General features: G+C 44.8%; 1 protein-coding gene across 1 annotated transcript in view; it reads right to left on the bottom strand.

The window, feature by feature from the left end:
• RALGAPA1 (Ral GTPase activating protein catalytic subunit alpha 1) overlaps positions 1-22,367 on the bottom strand; it is a gene marked incomplete in the record, with an annotated part of 246,933 nt that overhangs the window by 79,697 nt on the left and 144,869 nt on the right. The window contains 3 exon segments of the mRNA XM_034768622.1: positions 802-870; positions 1,302-1,412; positions 20,337-20,445. Of these exon segments, the coding sequence (XP_034624513.1) occupies positions 802-870; positions 1,302-1,412; positions 20,337-20,445 (289 nt within the window).

Raw genomic sequence — 22,367 nt, 5'->3', positions numbered from 1 at the left:
TCTCCCCCCACACCCCCCTTACCTGCTTCAGGCTTCCCGCGACTCAAATGTTCGCGGGAAGCAGGGGAGGGGGCGGAGACTTTGGGGAGGGGGCGGAGCTGGGGGCGGGGCTGGGGCCCCTTTAAAGTGTCCTCCTTTCGGAGGTACTAAATATGGTAACCCTACTCTATGGAGATGGGGTAAGAGGGGGGGGAGGGGGGAAGGGGCAGGAGCAGGGGGACACCCTGACATTAGCCCCCTTATCCTCCCTCCCCCCCACACAGCAAGCAGGAGGCTCCCGGGAGCAGCTCCAAGGCAGAGGGCAGGAGCAGCACATGGCAGTGGGGGGAGGGACAGCTGAACTGCCAGCAATTGATAGCCTGCTGGGCAGGGAACTTAGGGGAGTGGGGAGCTGATAGCGGGGCTGCCGGTCCACCCTGGTTCCAAGCTCCCACCAGCTAGCTCCAATGGGCTGCTCTTTCTGTGGACAAAGCAGGCGGCTGCCAAACAAAGTTATAAGGAAGCATTGCGCAACTTTAAACAAGCACGTTCCCTAACTGGTCAGCAATGTAACAACGAAACAACGTTAATGGGGACGACTTTAAGTGAGCAGTTACTGTACTTGTAAATTCTGAGAAAACTCATTCTATTCTCAAAGAATAAATGCTGTAATTTCGGGGAGAATATACTATATTTTACATACAAAGAGTCTGAATCCCAGCCTTAAGGCAAAAGTCAACCATAATCATAGAGCCATGACTGGCAGTTCCATAGTTATATAACAGTAGCATATAAAAAAAAGCATGATTAATGTCTAATTACCCTTTTGTCCTGTTCATAAGAAGAAGCTTCTGTATTGGGTAGAAGATGAGTAACAGTTGCTATCAGGATCTGTGGACAATAAATAAATAGTTTTCTTTAAAAGTTACAGTTCTTTTAAACTTAAATATGGTATTGTATCACATTTGCCCGGTGACAGACCTTTGGCTAAATTCTTCTAAAATTATGACAAACTGTAGCATCCAGTTAGATTGTTGTTTGTAAAAACAATTTTTATTGCTCTAATGAACTCTAGGGACTAAATTATATCTGCTTCATGCAGGTGTGCAAGGAGGCAATAGATGCCACAGAGGCCTTCCTCCACCTACCTAGTGCATCCATGCAGGCAGCAAACTTAATTTGACTAAAAGCACACTTTATACTTAACATCTATAAAAACATTCACATCACAATCTTAAATTAGTTACTTCAATTTCAATTATATGGTTTCCTAAAATCCCTAGAAAACTGCAAATTGTTTAAAATATTTTGTAATTACTCACTTGAATAATTTTTAAAGGTGAATCAGCTTGGTATATTTGAAGCCTATATACATAATGAATCAGCATGTTAAGCATATTGCAGGCAACATGTGCAACTGTTTTATTTGGAAACTGTAAAAAAGAGAAATGAGCGGTAATTATTACTTTATGACTGTCCATGATTTCAAGCTATGACATACTGAATGGACAAACGTCTTATCAATAGTATTACAGATTTAGAAAGAGATTAGGAGGAGTGAGAATGAGAATTAGATTGTGGAATGAGTCCCTTTGCTTTACACTTCCAGATCTTCAACTTAACATGAATTACTTTATGATCAGAGACATAAATAGAGTCACTTGATTTCCTAGGAGAGGGAGAAAAGACCCATGGGCTGCACATCAAGGGGAAAAAAACCTAAGATTTATGTTCAGGTTGGCTAATTCTCCCTAGCTGAGAACTGAAGCAGATGACAATAGCTGTGCCTTCTTATAGATTCTGTCGATACCAAAAATGAATGAAGCAGTAAGCAACAGGATCATGCAAGTAAATTGGTAGATGAAGAGTGAAAAGATTCAGATTTACAGAACATTCATTTTCCTTCTGTTGGAGAGGTGGTGGCATGGATTGAACAGACTTTATATGAACAGGTGGGAGGCCAGTCTTCAGAGTACCAGGACAGGAGGGCGAACAAGGAAAGCTTTAAACTAGTAAGAAAAGATAAAGGGCTCGGGGGGGGGGGGGAGGGGGAGGGGAGCAAGAAAAAAAAGAAGAAGAAAAAAAGCAGGACCTAGAGTAGCAAATGGGGAAGACTACCAGAAGAGGGAGAGAGTGGAGGGAACCAAATGGTGCTGAGCAGACAAAGTTTCAAAGGGAACTCTGGGATACTGAGAGACGAGAGAGAGAGAGAACAGGTAAAAACGTAAGATGGGGTATTGAGAGGCAGGGGAGAAATGTATTTAAAAAAAAAAAAACTAAGTTGACTATAAAGAAAAAAGTACAACATAATGAATAAGTATTTTTTTTATTTAGGACACTCAGGTATAAAGGATGTTTTCCAAATCTTTTACATAGTTAAAGTGGCATGTGTTGAAGCAGATCATGTTAGAATCTCTTTATTGAAAAATACTCAGTGAGGAAAAAACTTAAGGGACTTTATAACAGAGGAGATGCAAACAGTTGCCCAGGATACACAAGGACAGCAGAACCTTACTTGTACCCTAGGCGACATCTGCTGGTATGGGAAGGATTGAGACAGAGAATTGTGTTAGGCTATTTCCCTTCTTATACATTTTACTGTTCCTTAAACCATTAACTGCAGACACAGGCTTAAGAAATTTAAGAGTTAATTTCATTTTTAATTCTAACATACCCCTCCCTCCCCAAACCTAAGCTAGACATGCACAAAAAGCACAGTGTTATTAAAACAAATGCAACTGTAGACAACCATTTACAGAGAGCATAAACTGCACTGAAGAAAAACATTTATAGATAATATAAAGGAAAAAGCATGCAAAGGAATTCTTACTCAACAATATAAACTTTCTGCATCCTAAATTAAACCCAACACTCTAAACCATATTATCCCTGAATCTCAGATCACCCAGAAAATCATTTTAAGTGATTCATGAATGAACTATATAGAAGTAAGAGGGCTGTAGTTTAAGTTACTAAAATACAGAATGAGCTCAAACATGACTTAAGGATTTTACTTTTTTCTCCTTCATAGTTGTTTAATGTTGAAGATTTAGGAAATAAATCATTTCAGAATGTCTTTTATACATTAAAAGATTAAGCAGAAAGTTATAGAACAAATATTACTTTAAGCGAAATATGCCATTAGCTAGGTGAAGTTGGTTCTCCTGACAATTTACAAGAAATGCATTACAATGGTCAAACTGATATTACAGTTGGAATACAATTTATAAGTCAATGGTTTGACTTATCTGGTTCGCCAATTAGTAATGAAATAATACTAAGTTAAAGAAAAACAGTCCTCCTTAAGGTTTTACAGAAAGGTAGATGAGAGAATCCCTTTACTTTAACTTGATTAAATGACTCAAAGTCTGCTGAAAGTAACAGCTGTTATTTTGTCTTGATTTTAAAGAAGTACAACTCAAAATAATTTCCTTGTAGCCTCCTTGATAGGCTACCTGTCTCCCATTAAACTTTGCTGTTCACAAGGATTATATTAAATATATTTCCCTCCCTATATAAACAATAACTGTGATCTTTACCTCTCTCAGTTATACCTCAAACTTGGCTTAGTTGTTTCAGTGCTCTTCACTTCTCCTCCCTGGGTGGCCAGTCCAGGGAATAGAGCAGGACATAGCTCAGGTATCTTGTTGGTGTGAGAGAAAGTCCCCCCCTCCCTTTTTCCAAATGGTAAGCATCTTTTCTAGGGATCAATGATTCCTCTACTCTGCCCGAATGGATACTCTTGTTCAATTAGCAGTTCCAGGATGTTATAGATCATCAGGGACTAATGACTTGACACCTCTGTTTTGGGGTTACATCGAAGATTTCCAGGCAGGATGTACGGATTGTAACCCAAATCATTACTAACTGCAAATAGAGGTCTCTTGAAATCAGCACCCAAGAAGTTGTCATGGGATAAGAAACTGTTAGGTAAGCTTTCACTTTAGGCCCCAGATTCAAATGTCTTGATTGTTTAAAATATAATTCACAACTTATTCAAGGGTATGCATTCACTCATTTCCACACATTCTCATGCCAGTGAGTTAATTCGGACACTGGGGAAATAGTTTAAGAAGTGGGGTAGTGACTAGGACAACTATATAGCCTTTATCCTAATAACCCTTTGCCTATGTACAAAAAAACTCCTTTAAGCATCTCTTAGCAATGCTAACCTTTAAAAAGTGGAAGTTAAATCCTAGTGAGGAAAATAGAAAGGAGCATAAACACAGGCAAATGAAGTGTAAAAATACAATTAGGAAGGCCAAAAAAGAATTTGAGGAACAGTTAGCCAAAGACTCAAAGTAATAGCAATTTTTTTTTTGTAAGTACATCAGAAGCAAGAAGCCTGCTACACAACCAGTGGGGCCACTGGATGATCAAGGTGCTAAAGGAGCACTCAAGGACGATAAGGCCATTGTGGAGAAACTAAATGAATTCTTTGAATCGGTCTTCATGGTTGAGGAGGTGAGGGAGATTTCCAAACCTGAGCCATTCTTTTTAGGTGACAGATCTAAGGAACTGTCCCAGATTGAGGTATCATTAGAGGTGGTTTTGGAACAAACTGATAAATTAAACAGCAATAAGTCATCAGGAGCAGATGGTATTCACCCAAGAGTTCTGAAGCAACTCAAATGTGAAATTGCAGAACTACTAACTGTAGTCTGTAACTTATCATTTAAATCAGCTTCTGTACCAGATGACTGGAGGATAGCTAATGTGATGCCAATTTTTAAAAAGGGCTCCAGAGGTGATCCTGGCAATTACAGGCCTGTAAGCCTGACTTCAGTACTGGGCAAACTGGTTGAAACTATAATAAAGAACAATATTGTCAGACATACAGATGAACATAATTTGTTGAGGAAGAGTCAAGAGTCAGGTTTTAGTAAAGGAAAATCATGCCTCACCAATCTACTAGATCTTTGAGGGGATCAACAAGCGTGTGGACCAAGGGGATCCAGTGGATATAGTGTACTTAGATTTTCAGAAAGCCTTTGATAAAGTCTTTCACCAAAGGCTCTTATGCAAAAGTAAGCTGCTAAGGGATAAGAGGGAAGGTGGTCTCATGGATTGGTAATTGGTTAAAAGATAGGAAACAAAGATAGGTCAGCTTTCAGAATGGAGAGAGGTAAATAATGGTGTCCCCCAGGGGTCTGTTCTGGGACCAGTCCTATTCAACATATTCATAAATGATCTGGAAAAAGGGGTAAACAGTGAACTGGCAAAATTTGCAGATGATACAAAATTACTAAAGAGTTAAGACCCAGGCAGACTGCAAAGAGCTACAAAAGGATTTCTCAAAACTGGGTGACTGGGCAACAAAATGGCAGATGAAATTTAATGCTGATAAATGCAAAGTAATGCACATTGGAAAGCATAATCCCAACTATACATATAAAATGAAGGGGTCTAAATTAGCTGTTATCACTCAAGAAAGCTCTTGGAGTCACTGTGGATAGTTCTCTAAAAACATCCACTCAATGTGCAGCGGCAATCAAAAAAGGGAACAGAATGCTGGGAATAATTAAGAAAGGGATAGATAATAAGACAGAAAGTATCATGTTGCCGCTATATAAATCCACGGTATGCCCACATCTTGAATACTGGAAAAGGTTCAGAAAAGGGCAACAAAAATTAGGGGTATGGAATGACTTCCATATGAGGAGAGATTAATAAGAATGGGACTTTTCAGCTTGGAAAAGAGATGGCTAAGGGGAGATATGATTGAGGTCTATAAAATCATGACTTGTGTAGAGAAAGTAGATAAGGAAGTGTTGTTTATTACTTCTCATAAAACAAGAACTAGGGGTCACCAAAAGAAATTAATAGGCAGCAGGTTTAAAACAAATAAAAGGAAGTGTTTCTTCACACAAAGCACAGTCAACCTGTGGAACTCCTTGCCAAAGAATGTTGTGAAGGCCAAGACCCTAACAGGGTTCAAAAAAGAACTAGATAAGTTCATGGAGGATAGGTCCATCAATGGCTATTGGCCAGGATTGGCAGGAATGGTGTCCCTAGCCTCTGTTTGACAGAAGCTGGGAATGAGCGAAAGAGGATGGATCACTTGATGATTACCTGTTCTGTTCATTCCCTCTGGGGCACCTGGGCACCGGCCACTGTTGGAGGACAGGATACGGGGCTAGATGGACCTTTGGTCTGACTCAGTAGGGCCATTCTTATGTTATGTAACCTTTGTTATACATTTGGTCAAAGTCACTCACAGGCCTAAATCCAGAGATAGCTTATGTTCCTTGCATATCCCTCCCATCTCTAGATTAAGGGGGGACATCATAACACCATAGACCGGAGGGGAGATCTACGCTAGAGAACTTTAGGATCACTCAGTTGTCTTTACATTATCCATAAATTAGCAATAATTTTCATAATAAAGATGTTTATAAACTTGTAGTTTTAGAATAATGCAAAAATAATTTAAATTATAAAAGCAAGGATTACATAATCTTAATGCGTGTTAATTTTCATTTGATCATCAGTTCCATCAGGATTACTGTCAACATCAGGAAACTTGGGAATGGTATCTAATCTGTGTTTTTGACAATCTTGGCCATCTAACTGAATTTGATGAAATGCCGCTTCTGTTTTCTGCTATCTAGGATCACTATAAGCTTTTGGCTTTATAGTCAACAGTCTGAGGTAACTTTTTCCTATTGACCTGACCACACTTGAATTTTCTTGGTCATTACTTTACAGTATCACTGTGACTTGCACTGGATGTTATAACTAATACATGATTTAGCTTATGTTAATAAGGACTTAACTACCATAATGACATATGCTTAGCATTCTAATTTATTTAAAATTTTACTTCTGCTTTCTCCTCCACTCTCCATCTTACCACACTTTGCCAGGCAAAAGGGTGGTGAGTAGCATTTTGTTCCATCTTCCTCCCACCTTCCCCTTGCTGTACCTGTAAGACAGCTGTATGTGAAATTTCCTTTAGAGGAATTTTATTTTAAAGGATTTATTTTAGAGGATTCTGACACATTTTTAATAAACTTCAAATATCTATACACTGCAGCAATATGATCAACTGCTCATCATCCTGCCTGGGAATCAAGAGATCTTACTTGGTTAGCTTCTTCTAAATAATCTTGTTTATCTAGGTTCCCTTCCTCAATTTCTGTTTCATTACCATCACTTCAAATTATTTTCTAGATCACCAGAGTTTCTTGGATTTCTGAGGCTGCATTTTTTTCTAACGAGCACTTGAGTCTGTCCAAGTCTGTTAATAATTCTTATATCTTTTCCTTACATTGCATATTAAATCCTTTTAACTTTGTCACTCTTCAGTTTTCTTAGCCCTGATCTACACTATGAGTTTAGGTCGAATTTAGCAGTGTTAGATCGATTTAACCCTGCACCCGTCCACACGACAAAGCCATTTTTGTCGACTTAAAGGGCTCTTAAAATCGATTTTGGGACTCCTCCCCGATGAGGGGATTAGCGCTGAAATCGATCCTACTGGGTCGAATTTGGGGTAGTGTGGAGGCAATTAGATGGTACTGGCCTCCAGGAGCTATCCCAGAGTGCTCCATTATGACCGCTCTGGACGGCACTCTCAACTCAGATGCACTGACCAGGTAGACAGGAAAAGCCCCGCGAACTTTTGAATTTCATTTCCTGTTTGGCCAGCGTGGCGAGCTGATCAGCACAGGTGACCATGGAGTCCCAGAATCGCAAAAGAACTCCAGCATGGACCGAACGGGAAGTACTGCATCTGATTACTGTATGGGGTGATGAATCTGTGCTATCCGAACTCCGTTCGAAAAGACGAAATGCTGGAATATTTGAAAAAATCTCCAAGGGCATGAAGGCCGAGGTTATAACAGGGACCCCAGTTGTAAAAGATGCTTAGAGACAGCATCTTGGATTTCCAGGAGATCCCATGAGGTCATCAGTCCTGTTCTATGGCCCCTTGCTGGAATGTTATACCTTACAAACGTCAAAAAGGCAGACTTAAAAATGAAAGTTATGAGTTAGTGGGTAAGGAAGCACAGGTAGAGAATTAAGAGGAAGGGGAATTCAGGATAGCTGTAACTTTCTGAATACCAAAATATTCAAGACAGAAAAGAACTGCATTGCAAAAGAAAAAAGTAGTAAAATAATTACGGTTGTCACAATGGCTTTTTGGAAACAATATGACAAGGAAATTATGGTGCACAATAAAACAAGGGGTTAGGCATTTCATGTGGCATAAGTAAAACAGCAGATGCTCTGAGAAGAAGCTGCACCCTGGGCCAGCTTCTTACCGCCACAGATGCTGCATTTTGAATTTTTCATATCTTCAAATGTGACTGGGAAGAATGGGTGAAGTTGCACACTTTGATGAAGCACAAGAAAAGGTTCTGATTGCAAACTTTCAGTTAATTTTCTTTTTTATCTGCATCAGAATCAAGAGATCTTGTGGATGACTCTTATGAGCCAGTCAGAGGGATACAAATGAGCAGATATAAGCAGTTATTTCTGTTCTATTGTCTCTCAAACTATTTAGTTTTGCACTTTTGTTTGTAAGTGGCTATAGATTCTGCCACCTTTTTGCATTTGACTGAAAGAAGGCAGACATTTGCGAAAGAAAATTTAAAATCAGCAGGAGATGCTGAAGAGGTTAAGACTAAAACAGAACTCTCTTTTATTCCTGATGAAATAATCTCTGCTGATCTGCTAAACAATAATGCAGAAGTGGTTGAGAGTACAATAAGCAGAGTACAGATTCTCTACTTATGTGCCTGGGTGATCTCCACAGTACCTTGACAAACAAAAAAACAAAGCTTGACAACTGGCTTACTGAATTTGAAATCAAATCCAGGCTGCTGGAAGTATCTTTAAAAACCTGCATGACTACCCATTAAGAAATTTATTAATATTATGTGAGACAGACAGTGGGGTGGAGGAACTTGGAAATTGTTTGGACATCCTGAATGTCCAGATTATTGAATTTAAGAATCTTCCTGACCTCTGCAGGCGATTAACTGAAGCCTTGGGGCATGAGATTTAATTATGGTTATTGCTTTAATGCAGAGTTGCAAGTGCTAAGAGCATGCTGCAGGCAATCCTGTTCTCCCCACTGCCCAGGAAAAAACGGGATGAACAGGGGTACCCAGTCACAGATTTTAAGGCCAGAAGGGAGCATCATGACCACCCAGCCCAACCCCCTGCACACACACAGGCAATACAATTTATCCAAGAAACTCAATTAAAGCATATCTGATAAAAAAAAAATTCTAATCTCGTCTTCAAGACTCCAAGCCATGGTGAGTCTACCACCAACCTGGTAAGCTGTTCCAATATTCAAGTTCCCTCACAGCCAGGAAACTGCAACTTATTTCAGAGCTGAATTTGTCTAGCTTTAACGTCCAGCTCTTGGATCTTGTTGTGCCTTTGTTAGCAAGGTTGAAAAGCCCTCTCGCTATCAGATATATTTTTCCATGCGTAAGCACTTATACACAGTGACCAAGCCACATCTTAACCATCTCTTCGATAAACTAAATATATTGAGTTCCTTAAGCCTCACACTGTATGGCTGGTTTTGCAACTACTGTGACTCTCCTTTGAACTCTCACCAGTATTTTCGTATCCTCTTGAAGGGTGGACATCAGAACAGGATACAATGTATTCTTACTAATGCTATGTATGGAGGCAAGATCGCTTCCCTACTTCTACGTGATGTTCCCCATTTTATACATGCCAGGATCACATTAGCCTTTTTTGCCACAGCATTGCACTGAGAGCTCATGCTGAGCTGCTTATCTATGATGATGCCCAAGTCCTTTGAGTCGCTACTTTCCAAGACTGTCTCCCATCCTTTAGGTATAACCTAAGTTCTTTGTTCCCAGATGTACTACTTTGCATTTGGTTGTATTAATATGCATTTTCTTGGTTTGTGATTATTTAACCAGGCAATTTAGACCACTCTAGAACAACTTGTTTTGTCATTATTATTTACTACCCCAAAGATTTTATATCACCATCTGTGTCATTTTGATTGGCCTATATATTAGCAAAATGTTGTCTCAGAGGGTAGTATTAAGATATTATACCAATGTACACTGTCACAGAGGAAGTAAGGGGTGATAGGTCCATGAGATATTGCTCAAACTATGTAATACTCTTTCTCAATCATTTCTCTTCAAATAGACCTAGGGCTTGCATGTGTGGCTGATACTCTACCCTATTACCAGATTTTCTTTGATCGGACTGAGTCACAGTTTCCAGGATGGTCCATCAGAGTACATCCACATCCTCAATATGCATTTTCCTAAAGTTACTTTCTGGGCTGTTTCCCTGTCCCCGCGCCCCCCCCCCCCCATTTCTTGTGCTCAGAATAGGTTTCAGCTACAGTTTCCAAAACAGCACTAAATAAACTAAGTAATTACCCTTTACCTACACGATACATTCAGCACTGGTTCAGCTGAACCCATTTCTGACCACTGGTGTCAGCAACAGGTATTTTTTGGAAGGCTTTGAAGTCACTCCAAGCTCAAGATATTATTGAGTGGTACATAACCTTTAGCTGCAGTGGTACAGATGGCCAATGAGCATCTTTCATGCTGAGACTTTCAGTGTGGTTAAAAGAGACACAGCAGCATCTTCACAGTGTTTATAGATAAACTGCTGGCTATACTTGGACATAGCTTCTTGGCTGGAGTTCTGAATGAGTTTCTACGTCTGAGTTATAAGCAAGCAATTTGCTTTTGTCATCTACATTCCTGTTCAATGGTGTACATATTGTACTTGTCAATATGTTAGTCTAGAAATATAGCTTCCTGTATCTGTAGCCATTCATTCCTCTCCCAACAAGAAAATAACTCACTCTGGGAGTCCAAATCCTTGACTATGTGGAAGCCAAGACATTATTGATGTACCAGTCTACATCTGGCTTGTTTCTCCACAAAAAGGACAGTTACCTGTTCCGTAACTGGCATTCTTCGAGCTGTGTTGCTCAGGTGTATTCCACAGTAGGTGTGCGTGCTCGCCACGGGCATCGGTGCCAGAAGTTTTCCCCTTAGCAGTACCCGTACGGGGGGAGCACCGCTGCGACCCCTATATCGCGCTATAAGGGGAGCTGTGCACTCCCCCCACCCTCGGTTCCTTCTTGCCAGACAACTCCGACAGAGGAGAAGGAAGGCGGGATGTGGAATACACCTGAGCAACACATCTCGAAGAACGCCAGTTACGGAACAGGTAACTGTCCTTTCTTCTTTGGAGTGATTGCTCATGTGTATTCCACAGTAGGTGACTCCAAGCTATATCTGATGGAGGTGGGTAGGCGTTTAAGGGTTTCTGAGACGCAGTACTGCCCTACCAAACCTGGCGTCATCCCGTGCTTGGGAGATCATCACATAATGCGAAGAAAATGTGTGGACAGAGGACCACGTGGCAGTTCTACATATGTCCTGGATAGGGACGTGAGCTACATAGGCGGTCGACGAGGCCTGAGCTGTCGTAGAATGCGCCTTAACGATAGGGGGAACCCCTGCTAGGTCATAACACGTGCACATGCACGAGGTGATCCAGCGGGAAAGGCGCTGCGTGGAAATTGGTCGTCACCTAATACGTTCGGCCGACGCACAGCTATGAGGATTTCCGGAACGGCCTGGTTCGGTCCAGGTAGAAGGCCAGCGCCCTACGCACATCTAGCATGTGTAGGTGGCGTTCCTCGTTGGAGGAATGGGGCTTAGGACAGAGTACCGGTAGGAAAATGTCCTAATTCATATGGAAGGCAGAGACCACCTTCGGGAGAAAAGCAGGGTGTGGGAGAAGCTGGACCTTATCCTTGTGGAAGACCGTATACGGGGGTTCTGAGGTCAAGGCCCTAAGCTCTGAGACACGTCGGGCTGACGTGATAGCGACAAGGAATGCTACCTTCTGTGATGGGTTGGATCACAGAAACCCCCCTGAGAGCTGCCACCTGATGTGCCAAGACTACTACTATCCCTGTTTTCCCTCCCAGCTCAGGACTCCAGCACCCTGTCTTGCTGAGCCAGACACTCCCGTCTGCTCCAACAAAGACCCAGGGTCTGAATTACTCGCCCCAAAGCTGCAGGTTTACCTGAAAACAGCTCACAAAAGTGTGCTTGTCTTTAGCACTCAGATGCCCAACTCCCAATGGGGTCTAAACCCAAATAAATCCGTTTTACCCTGTATAAAGCTTATGCAGGGTAAACTCATAAATTGTTCGCCCTCTATAACGCTGATAGAATCATAGAATAGCAGGGTTGGAAGGGACCTCAGGAGGTCATCTAGTCCAACCCCCTGCTCAAAGCAGGACCAATTCCCAACTAAATCATCCCAGCCAGGGCTTTGTCAAGCCTGACCTTAAAAACCTCTAAGGAAGAAGATTCCACCATCTCCCTAGGTAACCCATTCCAGTGCTTCACCACCCATCTAGTGGTGATAGAGAGATATGCACAGTTGTTTGCTCCCCCAGGTATTATTACATACTCTGAGTTAATTTATAAGTAAAAAGTGATTTTATTAAATACAGAAAGTAGGATTTAAGTGGTTCCAAGTAGTAACAGACAGAACAAAGTAAGACACCAAGCAAAATAAAACAAAATGCGCAAATCTATGTCTAATCAAACACTGAATACAGAGGAGATCCTCACCAGTTCCAGAATGCTCCCTTTTACAGACTAATCTCCTTTTAGCCAGGGTCCAGCAATCACTCACACCCCTTTGTTCCAGTTTCTTCCAAGTATCCTGGGGGGTGGGGTGGCTCTCTCTTTAGCCAGCTGAAGACAAAATGGAGGGGTCTCCCACGGGTTTAAATAGGCTTTTTCTTGTGGGTGGAGACTCCCCTCCTCACTCCTATGCCAAGTCCAGGTCCAAGATGGAGCTCTGGAGTCACCTGGGCAAGTCACATGTCCATACATGTCTTTACAGGCAGAAGCCATTGTCCACATGGTATCTTGTATGTCTCCAGGAAGACTTCTTATGTGGATTGGAGCATTCCAAGATGCATTGCTCCCCAAGTGCTTCCTGATTGGGTACTTATCCTTGTGAATTCCTTCCTAAAGAAGCTGACCAAATGCCTCACAAAACTTACTTAGAAACCAAGCAAGTATACAACCCATATTCTTAACCTCAAGTAGAAAAATGATGTAAGTGTACAAATAGGATGAATAGATATAGTAGACCATAACTTTTACAGAGATATGTTACATGGCACAGGCACCACAAAACATATTCCAGTTATGTCATACTCCCATAAAGCCTTATGGGAGGTACCGTCACACCTTACATGACAGGTGAGACCAGGAACACGTGGCCAAGGGTTCAAAGGGAGGACCCGTGAGGCGGGAGAACACTAGGTTTAGATCCCATTGCAGAACGGGGGGCCTAGCATACGGGAATGAACAATCCAGGCCCTTTAGAAAGCGGGAGGTCACATTGTGGGAAAAGACCGAGTGGTCCTATACCGGCGAGTGGAAGGCCGACATGGCTGCCAAATGCACCCTGATGGAGGCAGGAGCTAGCCCTTGGGTCCTAAGTGACAGGAGGTAATCGAGGATGAGTTGGAGCAGGTCCCCGCTTCCCCCACCCACCTAGAGAACCTGGACCATTTGGCCAGGTACGTCCCCCATGTGGACAGCTTTCTGCTTTCCAATAGAACTCGTTTGACGTTCTCCGAATACCTCCCCTGCTCCTCATCTAACCACGGAGCAACCATGCTGTCAGGTGAAGCACGGCCAGGTTGGGGTGGAGGAGGCATCCCCCTTCCTGGGAGAGGCTATCTGGGCGAAGTGGCAGCCTCCGCAGGGGAGCCGCTTAGAGTTGCGGGAGGGTCCCGTACCAGTGTTGACGGGCCCAATCCGGGGCTATGAGGATGACCTGCGTCCTATCTGCTTTTACTTTTTGCAGGACTTTGCCTATCAGGGGGAAAGGTGGGAAAGCATAGAAAAGTTGGCCCGACCACTGAAGGAGGAAGGCGTCCGAGATCGCCCCCCTTCCCGCCCCTCCCCTGGAGCGGAACTGGGGGCAGCGTCGGTTCTGGTCGGTTGCAAAAAGGTCAACCCAGGGAACTCCCCACTCTCGGAAGAGTTGCAAGTCCTCCTCCCAATGGAGTGACTACTCATACCGGTGGGAAAAAACCCTGCTGAGGTGATCAACTCGCACATTGCAGACGCCGGGTAGGTGGAAGGCTCATAGTGAGATATCGTGGGCTATACAGAACTCCCATAGGCTCAGGGCTTCCAGGCATAGGGCTGAGGAGCGGGTTCCTCCCTGTCTGTTGATGTAATATATCGCCGCCGTATTGTCTGAGAGGACTCTGACCACCTTCCCATGAAAGTGCACGCTGAAAGCTACGCATGCCAACCATATTGCCCTGAGCTCCCTGACGTTTATATGTAGGGACAATTCTGAGGCCGACCAACTCCCTTGGGTTTGAATGTTCCCTATATGGGCTCCCCAGCCCAGGTCTGAAGCATCCGACACCAGGTCTAGTGAGGGGGAGGTTTCTTGGAAGGGGACCCCTTGCAGCATGTTGCGCGGGAGGGATGACCATTGCAGGGCAGCAACTACTTGGGATGGTATTGTGACAACCTTGTCCAGCCCATCCCGGGCCTGGGAATACTGGGAGGCTAGCCAGAGCTGGAGGGGCCTTATTCTGAGCCTGGCATGGCAAACCACGTATGTGCATGCCGCCATGTGGCCGAGGATCTGAAGGCACACCCTCGCCGTTGTCACAGGGAAGGCCGTGACCGAGGCAATGAGACCTTTGAGGGTCTTGAACCTGTTTCAGGGAAGAGAGGCTGTGGCCTCTAATGAACCGGAACTAACGTAGACTTGGTCTCGTTCACCACTAGGCCGAGATCTGCCCATGTGGACAGGAGAAGTCCCACTGGGCCTGCACCTGGGTCCAGGAGTTGCCCTTGAGAAGCCAATCATCCAGGTATGGGAAAATCTGCACCCCTTTCCTCCAGAGGTAGGCTGCTACCACTGCCATGCATTTGGTAAAAACCCTGGGGTCCATGGAAAGGCCAAACGGGAGGACCATGAATGGTCCCCCCGACCAGGAATCTGAGGAAGTGCCCGTGTCCCTCGAATATATGGATATGGAAATGTGTGTCCTGGAGGTCCAGGGCCACGAACCAATCCCCCGGGTCCAGGGAGGGAATGATAGAGGCCAGGGATACCATCCAGAACCTGTAGCAAACCATAAAACCATAAAACTGTTGAGATCCTGTAGGTCTAGGATGGGTCAGAGCCACCCTCTCGCCTTCGGGATCAGGAAATACCGGGAGTAGAAGCCCTTGCCCTGGAATTCTACTGGTACCCTTTCCACCGCCCCCAGACGGAGGAGGCATGCCACCTCCTGATCTAGGAGGTGAGCATGCTCTGGGTTCCCGAGGCTCACCCGGGGCGGAGGGTAGTGGTGGTGGGGGGGTGGGTGGGTGAGGTGAACTGCAACATGTAGCCCTTGGTGATAGTGTTGAGGACCCATTGGTCCAACATTATACGGGACCAATCCACTCGGAAGGCAGACAAGCGGTTGCAGAACACAAACTTTATTAACTGGGGGGTTTCCCTGGCAACAGGCCTGGTGGCCCCCTGCAAAGAGTCAAAACCGCCTCTTTTCCTGCCTTTTGCCCTTCGAGGGGTCTGACCACTGGGCCGAGCAGGACTGATGTTGGGACCTACGCCTCTGTTCCCTTGGTCTCTTGGACGGGGGCTCGTATCTGCTCCTAGCAGGAGGAGCCGAAGTTTGCTGCCTGTGCTTGTCCTTCGCCGGAGGGATGTACAGGCCAAAGGTTTGCAGGGTGGTGCGGGAATCTTTCATCCCGTGCAGGCGGACATCTGTTTGGTCCGAGCACTGAACTCCTTTTTGTCCCGCTCTAGGAGGAAAGGTTCAAACTTTGGTAGGGACCCCCATAAGTTGAAGTCATACCGACTCAGTAGGGCTTGATGGTTGGCCAACCCTGAGCTAGAAACTCGCCAAGGAATAAACCTTCCTGCCAAACGTATCCAGTCTCCTGGCATCCTTGTCTTTCGGGGTGGGCATGGGCTGACCGTGAGGTTCCCGGTGGTTCACCGATTCCACCACCAGGGAGTTAGGTGCCAGGTGGGAATACAGGTACTCATGGTCCTTGGCCAGCACCAAAGTATTTCCTCTCCGCTTTCTTGGAGATGGGGGCCAAAGAAGCTGGGGTTTGCCACAGGGTAGTCGAGATGTTGGCTACCCCCTGGTGGAGAGGCAGGGCCACACGGCCCGGTGCCGAGAACGAGAGCACATTAAAAAGAGAATCAGACGGCTCCTCCATCTCCTGAGCCCGGAACTGGAGACTGGACACCACCTGCTTAAGGAGCTCTTGATGAGCCTTGAAGTCCTCCTGTGGGATGGGCGACGGTGCCGGCGAGGGGACCAGCACGGAGCCTAGGGCGTCGGGCTGTACTTGTGGGTCGATACCCAGGTCAGAGTCCGGGCACGGTGCTGTCAGCTCGAGACCTATTGACTTTTCCCTCTCCCGAGGAGGGGAGGCCGAAGGAGCCTGGGACATTCCGGCCACCGAGTGAGATCTGGCCTGGGCAGGCATCTGTGGCCATGGTGCCCATTGACACCACTGTCCTTGCCACGGTGTCCCATGCCACTGACCGACTTGGTGGCCGGGCGGCGCAGTTTGTTCTCGCTGAACCACACGACTTGGAGATGGGTGGCTGGGTGCCGATGCTGAGGTCACCGACGACTGTACGGTACTGCAGGAGCGGCAAGAGCGATGGTGTCTGTGACAGTGCCTTCCGTGCGACCGGGACCTCGACAGCGAAGATCGGTACCTGTCCGAGGTGTTGCTCCTGTACTCGCCCTGGCAGCCGGAGCTACAACACGCCAGTGCCGGTGAATCGCAAGAGGAGTCCCAAGCGCGATGTGTGGTAGAGCGGGAACTCGAGTCGGAGCATCGACGTTGGCGGCATCGGGATCGGCTACGGTAGCTGCGATGCGAGGAAGAACGTCAGCGGAGCTTATCCTGGTGCCTGTGTTCTGGGTCGCGAGGTGTGGAGGAGCCCCGAGGCTCCCGAGTGGAGTAGAGGGCTGGCGCAAGCTGCAGGAAGACCGCGTCGAGCGAGGCAGTGAACAGTCCTTGGAGTGGGGACTGTGCCACGTTGGGGAGGTCTGTGGTGCTCCCAGTGGCAGCTTCCCTCGAAACCAGGGGCCCGTCCCAGGCAGCCCCCCAGGTACCGGGAGGGTTAAGATGTCACACGCGGCCTGTGCGGCCTCCGGTGTCGACGGCATCCTCACCACAGAGGAGACATGTGCGGACGGGACCGGGTGCTCCGTTCAACGCGAGTCGGAGGCCTGGATCCCGAGGGAGATTGTGGGCTGCCTGGCTCAGGTCTGGCCTCACCCCTTTCCTTCTCTCAGCGCCGCTGAGTCTTCCCCTCAGGGGAAGGGAGGGAGAGCAGTGCCGGCTAGCGGAGGGGACTTCACTCCACACCGAAGATGCGGTGCTGGGCACTGAGTCCATTCAGCGTGCCGGTGCCAGCGCTGATTCCATTAGGAGAGCGCAAAGCCTAATGTCCCTCTCCTTCTTAGTCCGCAGCTTGAATGATCTACAGATCCTGCAGCGCTCACTTACGTGAGTTTCACCCAAGCAGTGGAGACATTGAGTGTGCAGGTTGCTTCTTAGCATAGAACTGCAACAGGAATTGCATGACTTGAAGGCGGTCAACTAACTCAAGAAACTATTCAACTATTGGAACAACTGTACTACTAAAGCTAACTAGAGAAGCTCAGCAAGGCTGGAGCCTGAAGTTCCGACTACCTTCACTGGCAGCAAGAAGGAACTGAGGGTGGGGGGAGTGCGCAGCTCCCCTTATAGCGCAATATAGAGGCGCCACTCCAGGGGTCACAGCGGTGCTCCCCCTGTATGGGTACTGCTAAGGGAAAACTTCCGGTACCGGTGCACGTGGCGAGCATGCACACCTACTGTGGAATACACATGAGCAATCACTCGAAGAAGAACTGTATTTATGAACTTTTAGACAGTACATTTGCAGATATTTTACCCCAGTGTTCAAGGTGAGAGAAAAGAGGGCATGCTCCAAAGTTTTTGCCAACTTGAAGCAGTGTTTTCCAATACAAGCACTAATTGGTCCATACTTAATATGTGCAGTTATTACAAGATACTGGTATTAACAATTAGTTTAAAAAAAGAATGGGAGAACAAACAGGAAAACAAATTATTTTGGATGACAGGATTAAAATATTGCACAACTTTGATAAATTGGAGAGATGAGTTAAAAGCAATAGTGACATTTGTCTAATATCAAATTCACACAGAAATTGTCTGAAATCATCAAATGCACAAGTTATAGCATTTTGGAGAGACTATCAGGTCACTGAGAAGGTGTCACACCTAAAATGTGATGTGGCAAAACAGGCAACGGCAATATGGTGTTTATTACTAGAAGAACCATGCTGAAAACAGCAACGTAATTATTTAGCTCCACTTGGCACGGGTTAGCCTCCAAAGGTGCATCACCATTCTGTTTATCACAGCCAAAAAAGACTATCTGTAGAGAGTTCAGGTGAAAATAAGGAAAATTAAGAAAGGTTTTGAAAATAAGACTTATTAGGAAAGGTTAAGAAAACAGAGCAAGCTGTTGAGAAATATACCAGTCTGAAAAATCTTTAGGTAATAAAGATGCTATGAAGTGGGTAGAAGACAGATATTCTGATTATTCAATAAATGACAGAATAGAAAGTAATAGTTTTTAATAGGGAAAAATATAGATTACATATTTGAGGGGGGAAGAAGGAAGATTGGCTAAAGAACAAGTTTGGCAACAGACCAGATTGCCAAGGAAGCTGTAGAATACCATCACTAAGGCTGTGAGTCTTTCACAGAGATCACAGAAGTCACTGATACTGTGACTTTCCGGGACCTCCGTGACTTCTGCAGCTGCAGAAGCTGACCCCAGGCAGCAGACCCCAGCCAACTAGTCCCGCCCAGAGCAGCACCCACCCTCCCCCCAGCATCTAAGATTTAGTTAGGGGTATTTTTAGTAAAAGTCATGGACATGTCACTGACCGTGACTTTTTGGTTATTGCCGGTGACCTGTCCGTGACCTTTATTAAAAATACCAGTGACTAAATCATAGCCTTAATGATCACCACAGAAACTCAAGGCTGTTTCAGAATAATGAAGGTCCTACCACTCCCAAAGGAAAGGACAAGATGACTCCACTATACATCTCCATCAAGTATTACTGTGTTGATATTGGTCCACAATTGCTACTAGCTATATTTGAATATATTGCTTTTCAAAATGTGTGTATAGCACTTATGTCTAAATAAGGTACAAATGAGTGAACAAGTGCCAAAATAGCAATCACATGGACAACAATCCTTCACCCCACCAGGCTATCCAGAACACATGAAAATGTAGAGGTTTTTATAACAAAGTAACATCTACGTAACCTAAAATTGTAAAAGTTTTAATTTTATAAATTACCCAGCTCATATTGAGGGGGAAGTGAAAATCTGTGTGAACAAATTAACATTCCTCAGCATTAACAAAATGTACTTAATAATAACTTTACAAATGTATTTTAAAGTAAGACAGTAGTAAAATCAATTCTTCCTTTACTTTTTTGCCAAAATTAGAGTTCTGTTATTTCTTTCCTATAGATAATTTCACCATAAACTACAACAGTGCAAAGCTGTGATCTACTTTAGGTTCAGATTATACACTGTGCTGCACTGCCCCAATGTGAGCTCTGAGAGGCACTTTGCCCCCAGAAAGGCACAATACCCCTTGGAGCTCTCACGTGCACAGGTAACACATTCCTTAGGATGGTGCAGCATACTCCCCCTTGCACATCTGGCCAGAGTTGCTGACTGGTCAAGAGTAGGGACACAGCTATTGTTCTGCCTCCTCTACTCCATTTAGGGTGGCTTGCACTATGAGGAAGAAGTGCCTGAGGCTCAGTCTGCAGGGACTAGAAATGTGAGTAGCACTTGGGCAGGTGTGTAAGGAAGGGATACTCCTTGTGCTCTCCCCTTCAGCACACAACCTGGCCTTTAGATGTTAAGCAATGACTTGCTTTGGCAGGTAATAAAATGTTAGTTTCACCTTTAAAATGAATTAATTCTTTTGCTTCAGAGTGAACACAGGACTGGAAGCCAGGGACTTCTGTATATAACCTTGCCTTTGACACTACATCACTGAGCTGTGTAGGGCAAATCACTTAACTTGTATCTCAGTCTCATCTGTAAAATGATACTTGCCAAATTCAGAGTTGTTGGGAGGATTAACTAGTTAATTTGCACATTGGACTTTGAAGATGTAAATAATTTTTAATTTAAGTTGTAACAGATTGCAGCACACCTAGTCTCTTACCTTCAAAGAGACACAAATCACATTCAGGGCTTCCTTTATCTGAGGATGATGTGATTCATGAACCAGTTCCTCACAGATCCAAATGCCAAGACTGCAAAGAGCAACACATCTGCAAAACAAGGTTAGATAACAAAAAACATAAGGAATGGTTACTTACCCTGCATTAACTGTAGGGTTTTGAGATGTTGCAGTCAGTGTGGCTCTCAGTACAGGTGCACACCAACACACGCGCATGAGCTCACAATCTTTTGAATAGCAGTGTCCGTTTCGGCTGCACATGCATCCTGTGCTTTCTCATGCTCCTGTATAAGGGCATAAATTGCAGAGCGGCCGCAACCCTCCCTTGAAAGCCAAAACGCCTAAAGCAGGGATGGAGGGCAGTTTGCAGGATCCACACATTACCACATCTCAAAGAACCACAGTAGTATAGGTCAGTATGGATCCCACTGTAGGTAACTGGCAAGTGATATCGTCCCCGGATGGTTGGAATGAAGAGCATCAGCAGAATCAGTTGCACGGAAATTGGAGTACCGTTCTTCCAAATCTGGAATCTGACCTAGTAGCTAAGTCCAGTGTATAATGCTTGACAAACGTGAGCGTATTGCTCCACGTAATAGCCTTGAAAATTCCTGATATCTGTATCTTTGGGAAACAAGCCAAGGATATTGCATGGGTGCTGGAGGAAAGGGCTTTAGTAGTTGGTGGGAGAGGTACAGCAGCTAACTTGTAATACTGTGAGACATGACTTACCCGTTTTGTAAGTCTTTGTGACACAATGGCCTGACCCTTTGGAGCAACAATAGCCACAAGCAGACGTTGGGAGAGTTGAAAGATTTGGTCCTGTTGATGCAGTATTGAAGAGCTAGGGATATTTCTAGGATGTGGAGTTTCTTCTCCGCTTGTATGGAATCTGGCTTTCGGAAGAACACAAGTAAGTTGATTGACTGGTTTAAGTGGAACTTAGAAATCACTTTGGGGATAAATTTTGCAAGAGGACCCAGTACAACCTTGTTTGTTGAAACAAAGTGCATGAGGGCTCTACCACAAGTGCCTGAAGCTTGCTCATTCTTCTGTCTGATGTGACAACCACTAGGAAAGACTATTTAGAGTGTAAGATAATAAATGGAGCACCCCAAGAGGGGCTTGAAGGGGTTTCAGTAAACTTTAGAAAGATGATGTTGATTTCCCGTGCTACAGTAGATACTCTAAATAATGAATATGCATGTAGCAAACCCTTAAGGAATCTGAATATTGTTGGATGAAAGAGGACTGAGAATGACTGTATTAGAGGAAGATACTGCTGCTACATGAACCTTGATTGAACTAAATGGAAGCCCAGAGTGTTAGTTACAGCAAATAGTCCAGAATCCTCAATACCGGGGTGGCTGCAGTGAGTCTAGGCCATGTTTGGCTGCCGTGAGTCTCTTCCACTTGAAGGAATATGTCTCATGAACAGTTCTGCTTTGTACTAGGATTTCCTGAACATGTGAGGAGCGGTTCCTTCCAGGTGCTCAGCCAGCCAACATCCACACCAACTTGGCAACAATTTCAGTTCTGGGTGCAATTCTTGACCCTGATCTTGAAAAAACAGGTCCGAGCAATCTGGGAGCCTGATCAGTGGATGCGTGAACATCTGCTACAGGTCCATCAGTCAGAAATGTCTCAGCCAGTAACAAGATATGAGAATAAGCCTGGCCTAGTCTCATCTGCCTGTGGCAATCAACCTGGAGATTAGGAGAATCAGTAGAAAGGCATAAAGGATGTCCCAATTTCAATGCAGATGGGTGTCTGGCAAGCATCCCAGGCTCATGTCTCCCGTGGAACAGAAGTCTGGGCAATTGATGTTGTCCTTGGTGGCAAACAGGTCTATCACTGAAGGAATATCAAGTAGGTGATGGATTTCAGCAGTGCCCACTCATGGCTTGTGAGAGATTGTCTACTTAGAAAGTCTGTCAAGTCATGTTGACTCCCAAGAGATGCAAGGCTAGTGGTTATGTCATGCAGGTAGCACCAGTTCCAGAGTTATTGCTT

Source organism: Trachemys scripta, chromosome 4 (assembly GCF_013100865.1).
Source record: "Trachemys scripta elegans isolate TJP31775 chromosome 4, CAS_Tse_1.0, whole genome shotgun sequence".
Lineage (NCBI taxonomy): Eukaryota > Metazoa > Chordata > Testudines > Emydidae > Trachemys > Trachemys scripta.
This window is presented reverse-complemented; position numbering and strand designations above follow the sequence as displayed.